The following is a 14,785-nucleotide window of genomic DNA, read 5'->3' as shown; positions in this document are numbered from 1 at the left end:
CTGATTCGAAAGAAAGAGACAAACAGCTCGTCCCACCGTGATCGTCATTCGATTTTTTGATTTCGATTTTTCGACAAGAGTCCCCTTGCACGATAATTGAATATCTCAGAAATCAAGTTGATTAATTGTACGTTTAGTAAATTTTTCATTTTCGTTATCCAGTTACGCAATTAATATTCAGCGTAGAAGAAACACCTATCGCTTATGTTTGTAAGTTTATTTATCTCAACGTGGTGTAAATGACAATAAATTCCAAAAAGAACTAGGAAATTATTTATAGAATATCAGTAGAATATCAGTGTAGCTACCGCAAAGTACCTATCTATTTTACAGGCTATATATCGTAAGTCTTACATTTATGGTGTAAGATCAATTTAAGTTTAAGACAGTTGATTGTATCGAAAAGCTACAATGTACGGATAATAAAATAAATATACTCTATGTGTGTGTGTGTGTGTGCATATTATTTTATATTATTATTATGTTATACGTATATTATATATATATATATATATATATATATATATATATATATATATGTATAGTAATATTAGTGAATCATCAAGTGACAAGTTGTAGCTACTTGTTATACAAACACTTTACTATTTTATAATTTTTCCTGTATTTTGTAAAGTTCATTTGTAGAATTTTCCACACTGTATGAGCAAACTTGTTATGCAAAATATTCGTATAAAAGGCGTTAGTCGGATTATTATTATTGTATTATTATATTACATTTTGTAACCATAATGTAAAAGGTTATTAAGGATTTTGTTTTGCCTTCCATTTTATGTTGAGAAAGGTACTGACATTTTATTTAAAAAAGTAATATCTAACAAACGTCATTGATCAGATCGACACATTTCGACGCGAATTTAATAAAACTTCAAAATACCGTTCAATGTCATTCGATATGGAGAAAACCGGAACAGTATTCTTACGCCTTCCACTAAACGAGATACTAGTCCGAAGAATTGCCTATTTTCATGCAGAATATTCTGAAACCTCTTAAATCCATTAGAAGGAACAACAAGAAAGAGCAAACACGATCAAACTCATTACTAAATCCAGCGAATTCCCTGGGACCCGGCTAACGATAAAAACCAACGAGACCATCATTTCTAACTTCTTTATTTTACGAGGGTCGCGATCGAACCGCAAACAGTACGAACGAAAAATTAAATAAACGTCTCGCGATTATTGCAAAGGAGCACGCGGCTGAATCTACCACGCTTCCATTGTTCGTGCAAATATCGAAGGCTAAAAGTTGAAAGCAGGTGGAAAATGGCAGAGGGAACAGATAGAATCTATTGAGCCGTTCGTTTTACCGATGGGAGCCACCGATCGCTGAAAAAAATAATGTCGTTACGATGGTATACGGTTGTTGGCATGTACCCGTCGTCGAATTATCATTATTGTGAGCGACGCTGTTTGAACATGCCGTATCAATTTGTATCGACGATGTTTACTTCTATCGTTGCTCGCGATCGATCACTGCACATAGATGTATAGATACATATAGGGTGCGTCCGAAAGTTATGTACACGAGATGATTGTCGATAAAAAGGTAAGAAGGAAATGTAGAATAGAGTTTTCTCATATGATGCTCTGTTTTAAAGGAAATCGAGTTTGGAAATTCGTCGAGTATACTTGAACTTGGCAAATTACCGAGTGGATATGATCCGACAATTAGTAACAATAAACAAACGATAGGAGGTTATTCAATATGCGCGAAAATGAGGCAAAAATGTGCAATTCAGTTTTTCCGTTCAATGCTTCATTTTCAAGAAAAATAGAGTTTGAACATGTTTATTTAGGAATTGGCAGGCCTACGAGAAATTTCGAAATTTATTTTCTTTGGAAATAAAGCGTCTTATGAACAAACTTCATTCTATATTTTTGACTTATTTTCACACGTAGAATCACCTCTTGTCAATTATTTACTCCCGTTTAGTGTACGAAATTAACCATGTTCAAGTATACACGATACATTTTCATACTCGAGTTTCTCAAAAAAACGAAACATCGTATGACAAAATTCTATTCTATATTTTCTTCGTACTTTTACATAATTCACCTTATGTCCGCTCGTGTATTACTTTCGAACACATACCCCTCGTACAAAATTGAACAGACATACATGTAAATACACGTACTTATATATGGAAGAGGGGAAGAGCAATAGGGTGGGGCAAGGGAAACGCATCGACCATTTTCTGTCAAACGATTCGCCGAAACTGTCAGTTTTTTCGACTCGCGTGGACCGTCCAAATTCACGTGATGCTCGTGACAATCGCGAAGAATTATCGGCTTCGCGGTATCAAAACTCGAAATCGCCATGGAAGTCGCAAGATTACACAAATACTACAGATCCTATAATTCTGGTCCTCAATGGCTGGTCCGTAGACATTTATGCGTATCTTTTTTCTCGAAAGTCGCATTGGCGAATAAGAAAGTGGAGTGACATAAAATACGAGAGAGATAACCCCGTTTCAAATGAAAATGATTCTTTTTGGTTTCAGTTATACCAGTATCTGCTGGCGGATACTAAGCTGAGGCTCATGTTTAATTTGGGTCCGCAATGCGGGATCGTTACGTTCGTTACCTTGCTCATGATGTTCATCGTCATTGTCTGTTCACTTGTGGTGAGTCGGATTTTTGCTCATTTTTATGACAACGGTTCTTTTCGCGAGACAATAGGACAAAAAATTTAATACGTTGACTGCCAGCCACAACATTGGAATACTGTCAGTTATTTCAGCAGGATAATGTTACATTGTTGTATGGTAATACATTATTAGATCGTTATATTAATAATAATGTAACGCATTGTTATATTGTACTATACGACGTGTGACACAAAAGAAACAAGACTGCGCCTGTAACTATTTTTATTAAACAAATTCAGAAGATTAACTAGGATCATCTTCGAAGTAGTTCCCTTTCGAGTTGAGACACAACCACATATGATTGTCCCAGCGTTCAAGACAATTCAGTTCGAGACAATTCCGTTGAAAATCCCTTCCGTTGCTTTCGCTTTCGCACTTTCTAACGACAAAAACTGGGTTAATTTGATGAAGTGGTTCAAAGGCACGAACTCGAGACATACAATCTTTATCGTAAGGCTTAGTCAATAATTGAAAAGATGTTGTTGAAAATTTTTCCAGCTTAGCAAAAAAACTTAATATTTATCTTCTGTTCGCTTTTCCTGTCCAACATTTTTCGACCGAGCGGAAAACACCATAATTGAAGACGCATCCATTTGTATCGATTGTGAGTGTAACGATCGAGCTAATCTTTGCAACACTGTCGCTACACAAAACATCTTTGATAGTCGTTTCTTTATCTTTCCCCTGCCACGCTTCATCCCCGAGCTATAAGTGCAATCCAGTGCTTTTTGTGTCGCACCTCACAATATTGTTATGGTAATATTTGAAAGTATTACAAATTTTACGAATATGTTTCTTTAGCTTAAGCTCTTTAATTAATTCCGAGATTAATCTACATGACGTCACTAACAAGTATAATGTCAGTCGCCGATGACCTCCGTGGCACTCGACGTGTTAATATTATAACGACGCCACACTACGCGTCATATGAGTTTAACTGTCAGTGTTAACTACTATAAAATTATACAAGTATATTTATTTATTTATAGACCTCCAAATTTTGTATGATATTAATCTTTTAACTTTTCAACCGTTTCAAGTTATTGAATTTTTTCTACAAACGTAACATAACAAATGTAAAACATAAAATGTATATATTTACATATTTTATACATTCTCCACGTGAAAGTTATACACGAACCTGAGTCGTTAGTGGCCTTAATAACGTAACGTGAGGTATAAGAGCAAGTGTTCCGTAAAAATGTATCTAAGATGAACATATAAAAATATACGATATTATTTATGAATCTTAACTTTTCTCATTTTTATATTTATTATATTATTAAACTTTTAAGTCTAACTGCCTGAAGATATATTTACAAAACTATTTTGTAACTATCTGACAAATTAACCGTGTTGTCGAGTTAACATTGTTAAAAATGAAAAGAGCCAAAAGCTGTAAATGGATTAAGATTGTATTTTATGACAACGTATCTTGCAGGTTAGCTCGTGATTTAACGCCTCGTTGCATTACAATTGTTCTGTTAAATCGTGGTCGGTTAATTCGTCTGGATGAACGGAAGGCAGACGGATCGATAACAGTCGAGAAAGTATCGTAGTATCGTCGACAAGATGTCTCGCAATTACGAGTGTTCGTTTGCATCGTTTCCTCTTTTCTTCCTCTTTCTCTCTCTCTCTCTCTCTCTCTCTTTCTCTCTCCCTTTCTTCCTTTCTTTCTCATTCTTTCTCTGCGGTGTTCTGATTAGCGGAAAGATCGAAAGTTTTTATCGGCGTTGAACGGCGAGAAAGGTTAATTTGATCAAGCACGAAGTTGTAAGCACGTCGAGCATGTTCGACTTTATTTAGCACACTTTCATATTGAGATTCGAAATATTCTTCATTTCTTTAAGCAGCATTCCAACTTAAACTTTTAAGAGATGAATTTCTGTTCAATAATTTCGTTAATGATCTCATTATTATAAACGTATCCCTATATTATTAAACGAAGATTAAAAATTTTACTTTATATTATTCTGTAGCTTTAATGTCTTCTTAAATCTTATCGTGTTATATATTGTAATGTTACACGACAACAATAAATAACTCAATTATTGTAATCGTCAATTCCTAAAATAGGAAACTAAGAAGATGATATCCTGACTTGATTATTTTAATTAAAATATCAAGCAATAATCTTTATATAGATCAGAGAGACGATAACAGAATGACATTCGATAAATGAAATATCATGTAACCTGAGAGATTACACATCTATGGTTGCTGCAAAAAAAGAACTTTACAAATTGTAGAACAACTTTATCTTTTACAAATTTTCAAATTATAATATAAAAATCTGGAAATAGAATGTTTAGACGACGAATGATTTCGTCTTGACGAAATTAATTTGATGTTTAACTTTTGCGTGATTTATATATGTTACGAAAATACGCCAGTCTTCCGATAGATCTAATAATATTCTACATATTTAAAGACACCAAGTTATTCATTTTCATGTATCGATCCCAGGGTGCAAAAGCGATCGTCTCGAATCAAAAAGTCTTCCTGGAATTACAAAAAGAAGCGGACAAGGTACGGCGAATAACAACATGTTGAATTCATTTTGAAACGAAGTGTCGCTATATAGGGCGTCTCATTTTTTGAAAAAATGTTTCAAATAAAACGGGGCCGTCTTGTGATAAACACCAGATTTGTCTATATGGGTGGCATTTTTCGAGATCTCAGCATAACTTCTGTTTCCTTAAATGAAACTATAGAATTTTTTATACGTGTCTCGATTTAGTTTTTAGTCCTCTGTAAAGAAGTATCAAAGTACTTTTATCTGAAAATGCGTAGTTTAAAAGATGTTTCAATGTTAATTTCATCAAATTGAGAAAAAGAAACAAGGAAAACATAAACGCAAAAGCTTTGCGTTATCTTTTCTTGTCTTTCATACGATAAGTTTTACAAGATTAAATTTAAAATATCTTTTGAACTAAATACATTTCCACCCAATTACCTTGTACCTTCTTCTAAAGAATTACAAACTGCATCGAGTGGTGTACAAAAAAATGTATAGTTCTATTTAAAAAACACAAAGGATATATCGAAATTTCGAAAGAACGTCCAAATAGATAAGATTTGCGAGGATCATAAGATGCTTCCCTCGAAACAAGAGCTTTATTTGTATAATTAATAATGGTAAATATATCGAATATGCTTTATTTGAGATGCTTTTTAGAACAACGTATAATTCAGCAGATAGTTGCGTGAATTGATTAAAATGGGACACCCAATCTATATACATATAATCCTGTTTAATTTACAGAAAATTCCGCGGAAGAAAAGCATGGCGGACATCAGACCGATCTACAATTGCATTCATAAGCACGTAAGTTTGTTTCGGGTCGGTGCATCATGCCGAAAGTGCATTTCGTTGTTTTGCCTTCGTATAGCTTCGAAGTGTTGGTCGGCACGCGGACAACAATACATTTACGGTAAATGGTAAATTGCTTTCTGATTTCCAGTTGCAGCAGACCGATGTGTTCCAGGAGAAGACGAAGAAAATGGTAGGTTGTTCTACACTCGAATAAATTTCTCCCCTCTTTAGAGTTACGCGACTTAAGCCCTCTGTATTTCGACAGCTCTGCAAGGAACGCCTGGAGTTGGAGATTCTGAGCAGCAGAATAAACTGTATCAACAAACTGTTGAAACCTGAGGTAAGACGTTTAAAAATCCGCCTGTTGCAGAACAAGACATGAAACAAGGCAAATCGTGTTTTGCTTACAAACAAATACGATTTGTCGAATATAATAGTTACGAAAAATATTCGCACACTATTGTATTTATCATAACATTTACGAACTAATTAATTAGATTCAAGTGTATTAAATTTCGTATAATTCAATAGTAATTTCATATGAATACAAAAATTTGATGCCCTGAAAATGAAATGTAGAAGCTGAGGGAAAAAATGGGAGATAACAATGTGTGCCAATACTTTTTGTAGACACTGCGATACGAAATAATAATATTTAATACGTTAGTACGCATTTTGTCCAGTTTGTGCAAAGGAAAATGTATGTCACAAAGAAACGTAAATGCGAAAACATATAATATACCTTGTATTAGTTGCATCATATGAAATATCACATTTTTAATGAGTTGTGTTTTACTGAATTCTAAGGAATATTCGTTTATGTATATAAAAGCTAAACAATTAAAATTATATTCGAGATAAAAGCTTCTTAGGTTTCGAATGATTGTAAATTATAACTTTATAATTTGTGGTCTTTTGTTTCTTTCATTGTCGTATCAAATAATTAAATATGTGTAGTTTATTTTAACGGCTACTCACTTAATCTCAAAATACTTCTTTCTTCTGCTATTGATACGATACAATCTGTTTTATTCAAAAATAATTTATAATCTGAAAAATTTTATAAATATTCGCGGATATTATCTGAAAGAATTAAAATTTGATCTAAATTTCGCATTTTACTCTTAACACACCTTTATTCCATTTTTTCCTTATCTTTTTTATCTTCTGTTCTTCTTGTTTAATTTACGAGATAAAAAGTTGCTATTGGAATTTTCTAATTAATATTAAATATATGAGTCGAACGGGATATGTAATAGAGGGATGCTCTACGCTTATTATACGCTTATTAATATTTTAAGAAGAGAGTGCATGTAACCATTAGAAAATCGTGAAAATCTCGCAACTTCATAAAAGAGTATGAATTAATCGTTTAGATTACTTAGATACTTTTGATGTGAAATTTTTTATATAATTTTCTTACGAAATTTGAATCTATCTAAAAGAGTCATTAACAATTCAAAAAATAGGATGGGATTCCTGCTATCTATTCTTCATGTACGTAGACATTGTTAATTAAATGAAAGATTCACCATTTCATTACTTCAAAGTAGTTTGATATTCATTCACGCCGCGACTGGAACGTGTGAAATCACCTATCGACTTAATAACGTATAGCTGCAGGTTGAATAGAACATATATCGTTTAATTAGCATTTAATTCCTATAATTAACATTCAATGTTCTTTTTTGACATTTGAATATTTTGCTATCAGACAAGTACTATTATTGATTCCATATAATGGTATAAGTATTACCATGTTATGATAAATAAACTTACTGTAATATTACAAGAATATAAAAATAAAAAGGTAACTATAAAAAGTATATGCAAAAGGTAGATATAAAACGAGTTTAAGGTATAATATTAATTAAGTAAGCAACAGGCAGGATACTTGGGAAAAAGTACTTACATCCTTATGCGTATAGATGTAACAGAAAGACAAATTTATTTAATGCTAACGATTGATATTAAATATCACGTGCAATATAGTGTCTTTAGGTTATATACCAGCAAAATAATTTAGTAAAATGATGGCATATTTGAATAAAGCAGCAGTGAAACGTCAAATTCTATTCTTTTCTTCGCTTTATGAACAATTCGCTACTAAAAGATTCACAAGTTCCCTGGGTCATCAATTGGTTATATATGATAGTCAGCGAAACTGAAACTTCCATCGAACAAATAGAGATATTCTTTGCAAAAATTGTTCAAATAAAATGGATACGAGTAAAGACGAAACTGTCAAAAAATTCAGTACAAGTGGAATTTTCCTCCGATTAAATTTGCCAACGTAATTTTCCTACTCTTCCAGTTTAAAGCTCTGCCAAAATGCTTACTTACCGCTGGGCACGGACCGTGTTGAAAAGTCGAGTAAAATTTCAAAAAAATGTATCCACTCTTATTCCGACCGGGCGAGTAATTATTAAACCCAGTTGGCTCATAAAATTCTATTTTACGTGTTTTACAAACGTCTCGTACGGTCGCTAAACTTCGAACTTTACAAAGAATATCGCACCACTGTGACTTTCAAGTGTAGCCAGAGAAGCGCTAACAACCACATACCCGAAACCAATTGACCGACGCAAAAATAGAATCAAACTCGCCTTTCAACCTATATCTCGAACTTTCGTGGCCCCACGAATTTCCTTTACGATCTGTCTTTCCCTTAAACGATTGAACGTGTTACGAGACTTCTCGAGGAAACACAAAATCGAACGAACGGAGAAAAGCTTTTGATCACACGTCAGAATGTACAAAAATTATAAATAGTTCGACTATAGACAAAAGCAATATCTTGTTATTCATACAATTATTAAAAATAGATCCAACAGATTAGAGGAAATAGAAATTTTTCAAAATTCTTTAGAGGAAAGTTTCCGAATCGGCTTTGTAAAGAAATTCTTTGCTATGTTTTAAAAAAGAATTTTCTAGCTGAACTATGATAAGTCATTCTTAAAATACATAGAACGTTTCTAAGTTTTAACGAACCTCCTAGAATTTTTCATCTTTTTTATGTAATATTTTATCGTCGAGATCTATACAGTAAGTTATTTTTCATTTGCTATCGTCATAACATAACCGATGATTCTAAAACCCAAACTAAACCCTAAAACTAAAAGACAAAATTTGTACGTCAAATAGGTCAATATAATATATAGTTATATATATATATATATATATATATATATATATATATATATATATATATATGATACAACTATCACAAACAGTCTACTACTACTACTACTACTACTACTACTACTACTACTACTATTACTGCTACAAGGTACAACTATCTAAGTCGTTCGAAAGAGTTTGTAAAATTATTTTGTCTTCTTTACCCTTATTATTCTATAAAGTTTCCTTTATCAGCCGCTATTTATACAACTACTGTAAGATACCAGCTAATTCAAGGAATTAATACAACTATCAAAAGAGCTCTTAGGATGTTCCTCGCGAATCTCCTTTTTCATTTAACTTCTCGAGCGTCGTACAATGGGATTCTCCTTGCAATTACGTCAGCTATCCTTTCATCACATTTTTAACAATACGATGGCCACGCTAATAGACAGAATATATCACGCAGATAAGACGTATGATGTTCATTCAGCGGTCGCGTGACAACTTAACTTCGCTATTCAAGCTCGGCAGGTCGCGCGTTCAACGGAATTCGTCGCAAGAAACGAACGTCGGCCACCGTGCAGGGGTTGTAGAAGGTTGGAAAAAGCAAGATCTCACGGCGCGATAATACGCTAGCCGTACGAACGAGCCTGTGCTTTTCAAAATTAGATTAAAACGATTAAAAGCTGCCCGTAGCCCAGCTGCGACCAAAAGGGACGAAATGCGATTTTCATCTTGTTAATTAGGACGAACTCGCGGAAATTCGCGCGGTTTCAGATATACATCGCGCGAACTTAAAGTATATCACGCCGACGGGCGTTAAAAGTGTCTGAAAACTTTTCTGTCCACGCCAGACAACAACGAGAACGACGATCGCGACGACGACGAGACGGGATTTAACGTTTACAGTTGCGTTTCATAAGACAGAAATTGTACAGGGAAAAATGTATTTTAAAGACATGAACATTCGCTGGAGTTTCTATTTATGACTGTGATTGAAGATTTAAAGAGAACGTATTAGAGTTGTATTAAAGTTGGATTTTTTATTGTACATGAGATATATAGTATCTATAGATAGTACATATCTTATTCTATCTGCCAATTTCCTTTTCCTGTTTTTCTGTTTCCGATTTAACACAAGCGAAAGTCAACAATTGTTGTGAATTGTGAATTGTGGCTTTATTTTATTTTTAAAAAGAGAAACAGAAAATATGTCGAGGAGGATATTCAATTTCTGTATTGTATAAGTGATATATCTTAAAAATATTTTTTTTTGCGTTTTAATAACTTTTATCAATTGAAATTTTTCTGCAGGCTCTATTATGCATTTATAGGGAATCTAAATTTAAATATGCAAAAGCGTATAGAATGAATATCCGCAATAAACTTCCTGTTATAGTATTTAAAGAGTGTAATGAATCTTCATTTAGGTTTCGCTTTTCTAGTTACGTGAAAGAATATACTTTATCTTGTTAATTAAATTTATAGAAAAGCTGGATTAATAAGATGCAAATGAAATATAAATAAAACGATCGGTGTAAAATATACAAACTAAAATATAGGCAGCAATTTGTAATTTTGCATTAATTGAATTTGTTACGAAACTGGAATGAGATATAATTCGAATTAACAAAGTGAGTAATGAGAAACTTAAAACTTGAAAAACAGAGAAAACGTTAGAGTTTATTGAATTTAGGATTGTCCTTAATATCTTTGCATTAGTTAAATCTATAAATAAATTGAAATAACAAGATGTAAACTAAAAGCTAACAAGGTAGTCAATGTAGAGCGTAGACGTTAAAGGAGTTGGGGGAAGTTGGAAAAATGTTTCGAAGGAATATAATTGAGTTGCACGGAATATTGACAAGCAGCATTAGTCTTTTCTTGTTTATTCTTCACATTCTAAATTTACTTTCAGCAAAAGAAATAAAATCTCGAAACATCAATTTCTACCCTGTAAGTCTTCGCAGAGAAGCTCCTCCACTGTTAGATAAAATCAAATTACCAAAAAAACCATTGCATTAATAAAATAATGTTATAAAATTCTATTGAATGATACAACTTCTTGAGATGAAAATTTCATTCTATTTGTAAAAACTCGATCGCTGTCAAACGTAACGAAAGCGTGAATTTAACCCTCGCTTACCTGTCCTTACTTAATCTTTCAAATTTCAAAAGTTAATTCCTGGATAACAATTGTCTGAAAGGAAACAATAATAGTACTTTGAAAAATTTCTATTCCGGTTGGTAATTTCTTCGGAAAATTTAAAAAAGAATATGATATGTTACATTATACGAAACTTCTGCCAAAATTGATAAACTCTAGCGAAGAAAAGCGATAACTAAAATTACCCATGCGAATTTCGTAATCGAAAGTACTGAAACTAAAATCGCTAAATAATTCAACTCGAAAGGATTAAATAAAAGCGATACCATGCCAAAAAGATTGTAGAAGACTCGTTAACTTGCTTCGTAGAAAGGAGAAAATTAAAATTATCTCGAGCTACCTAAAAATTCATTAATCCAGCTGCTATCGTTTCAAAAGAGATACTTCTGTTCAGAGAAATTCGCGTATGCATGTTTCAGGCGCAGACTGAATGGCGGCGGAGCAGGTTACGAAAAGTGTATTATCGTCCCATTAACTCGGCCGCGTCGAAGTAATAGCCGGCGGCGTAACAATGTAATTAAGCAAATACAAATGCGTCCAATAAAGAACGTACAAATTGCATCGACTTATTACGCGCAGACGCGTTATGAGTTTGCGATGCTCGTGCATGTACCAACGGTGAAAACTTTCGCCACGTCTGATCGCCACGAGGGGCATATTAAAGCTTCGTGCTTGTTTTATAAACAGTATAACATTCTTTTATGTGCATTTAACACGAATCCGAAATATTGAAAATTATCGTGAAACATCTATAAATTATGCATCTATCGAAGTATAATATTCCGATAAGAATAATTTTCGATTAGTTGTAGTAGTATTTAGAAGTATCATAATTTTCTAGCGGTGCCACGTTAACACTGCCGTTACTTGTAATTGTGAATAATAAAAATTCCAAATTGTATCGAAATTTGACTTTTTACGATTTAAAAATTGCAAATATAAAACGTGGATTTTATAATAAAATGTATATAGAACTATACATACATATATGTACATGTGAAGAGTCCATAAACAAAAGGGGAAATGTCAAGTTCTAGTATTCCTTAGAAAAGGAAAATTCATTTTTCAATATATAATAGTCACAACTTCATATTTTCATGGATGTTATATACATATAAATGTATATATGTATAATATACATATATTCATAGACATTATATAGAAATAAAACATTATAATCCTCTGCATCATCTTCAACTTTCGCTTATAATTTTAAACAATATATGACACGTTAAACTGTGAAAAATGAAAAATACGCAGTACCCCCTAATTTCTTATAACTACTGTAAAATTCAGAAAATTTTAATGCAAATTAATGCGACACACCCAGTGGTAAAGAGTACATACAACAGCATACGAAAAAATGTTAAACTCAAAATTCGGCAAAATTCGCATTCCCCCTTTTCCCTGTTGACTCTTGGCATGTATTCAAGGAAGAAGTGCGAAAAGCTTTCTGTTTTCGATTTATGAAAGACTGCGTAAAATTGGTCATGAATATGCAAGTTAAAAGAAGTTTCTTCTCTAGTTTTATTATTCCTAGCATTTTCTACGTATGTAAATATATAGGCTAAGTGTACAAAATAAATATTTTATGTACATATTGAAAATAAGGACTTTATTTGGTAATTGACTGTGGACTTTTGAATAATCAACTATAAAAATCAACTATTAAAAATTCAAGTAATTAACATTGTTTATATTTCATTAAAATATTCAATTGTAAAAAATTGTTCTCTCATTTACGTAACAATACCTGATAGTTTCTAATTTCTACAGTCGAAATGTCCCCAATTTAACCGTGCCTTAATTTCATTCTAAATTTAACCACGAATCAATACACACACGTACACTAATCATTCTCGTTTTCTTTGGTGAAAACAACTGTAGATTCAACAAACATTGTGCCGATTTTGAACAATCGATATCATTTCTTCAGCAGAATTTACAGAATCTGATCGATTTGATAAGTGAATCGAACAATTTTCTCATTCTTTCTCTCTTTTATAGAGCCCACAATCTACACGTTAGGAAACAATCGAGTAATTCTCGTGCTCAATTTAATTTGATTCTTTTGATTTTAATTTCTTTCTTTCTTTTTTCCTTCTTTTCTTTTTTACATTTTTCACTAGCACCAACTATATTTGTACTTGCAGACTATAAATTAAGTTTATATTCAAATCTAAATTACATGTACTTGACTTATATCTTTCGTGTATAGAGATTGCGATATATAAAATAGTTGAAAAACATTTTTAAGATATTTTATTTTCAAAAGATGAAAAGAAGAAGTTCCAATTAGTGAAAGAGAGAATCAATGGACAGTAGTAGAAAATTGAAAAATAATTGTGGAAGATGAGATTCAAAAGAAACCATGAAGGAATGTTTAAATATACGTATATGTATATCAATTATCTTAATATTAATATCGGAAAAATTCAAAATGCATCCAATTATTCTAAAAATCTCAATACTTTGGAAAACGGTAGCTTTACAGATATTTCTCTTGGAATAAACATTGTTAAGTTTGATAATGAAAAATATTCATTGAAACGAAATTTTCGTTCGCAAACTATGCGAGACGCGAATAAAATTAATTGTTAACATACAAGTACAAATAATTGATTTAAAGATTTCCTTTTTTTTTCGAATTTCACTATTTCCGACAATTTCTTTCGACCGTATTTTTACTCTTCGTTAATTCCTTAACATTCCCCCGTTTTTCAACAGTAAGTGCGCACAATCGAATCTCTTGTCATCAATGTACAAGTATAAATCATACTTAAAGGTTTCCTTCGTTTCGAATCTCGCCATATTCTACAGCTACTTCTCCATCCTACCAATTTTCGTCAAGTCCTTAAAACTCCTTCGTTCCTCAACGGAGAACACGAAATGCGAACAATCGAAACTTTGATCAGTAATGTACAAACACGGAACATCGTTAGCCGCGCGAATCAACTTCTACGTTCAGCAGCGTGCATAATTCATTCGCGCGTTTGACGTATGTAATAATAGAAACAATAGGACAACAGGCCACAGTAACGCGACAGCAATAACTCATCGCTGTCCCTGTGTGCATAACTCCTCGGCCCGGCTATCTTTTGAGACACACCATCGTTGTGCGTTGTTGATTAATCAAACCGAATAATCTGGTCGAACTGAATTCAAATAATACGCATCCCTCTTACTCCCTTCCTCTTCTTCCTACTCTGCCGACAATTTCGACCATCCTGGCGTAAACATTAATAACCAGCGACACAGAGAAGATAGGTAGTTAGTGTTCAGTGCTGCAATACGAAAGAAAATTGTTTAGGAAACCTCATACATTTCACTTGTAGATGGAATTTTTTAAAAGTAATGTTTATACATTTATGGGTGAAATATTGAGCAGCATGAAGAATTATTAATGGTTGACTAATGTAATTTTTATGTTACATTGCTATATAATTAAATAAAATGGAACGTTAAGAAAGGAAATCAGTCTCGATTTCGGTAGTAAAATAGACAACGTGT

At 32.7% G+C, this 14,785-nt stretch overlaps 1 protein-coding gene across 1 annotated transcript; it reads left to right on the top strand.

Annotated features, from left to right (window-relative positions):
* Nucleotides 1-2,205: 2,205 nt before the first annotated feature.
* Nucleotides 2,206-11,769, top strand: LOC126873439 (uncharacterized). The gene is made up of 7 exons (XM_050634282.1): nucleotides 2,206-2,398; nucleotides 2,523-2,624; nucleotides 5,109-5,198; nucleotides 5,935-5,997; nucleotides 6,134-6,175; nucleotides 6,251-6,325; nucleotides 11,695-11,769. Exons 1-7 carry the CDS (start codon nucleotides 2,339-2,341, stop codon nucleotides 11,767-11,769), a joined length of 507 nt encoding a protein of 168 aa, XP_050490239.1. The 5' UTR covers nucleotides 2,206-2,338.
* The last annotated feature ends 3,016 nt before the right edge of the window (nucleotides 11,770-14,785 follow it).

The sequence above is a fragment of the Bombus huntii genome, chromosome 2, assembly GCF_024542735.1.
Source record: "Bombus huntii isolate Logan2020A chromosome 2, iyBomHunt1.1, whole genome shotgun sequence".
In the NCBI taxonomy this organism is placed as follows: domain Eukaryota; kingdom Metazoa; phylum Arthropoda; class Insecta; order Hymenoptera; family Apidae; genus Bombus; species Bombus huntii.
The sequence above is the reverse complement of the archived record's forward strand: the minus strand, read 5'-3'. Positions and strand labels throughout refer to the sequence as shown.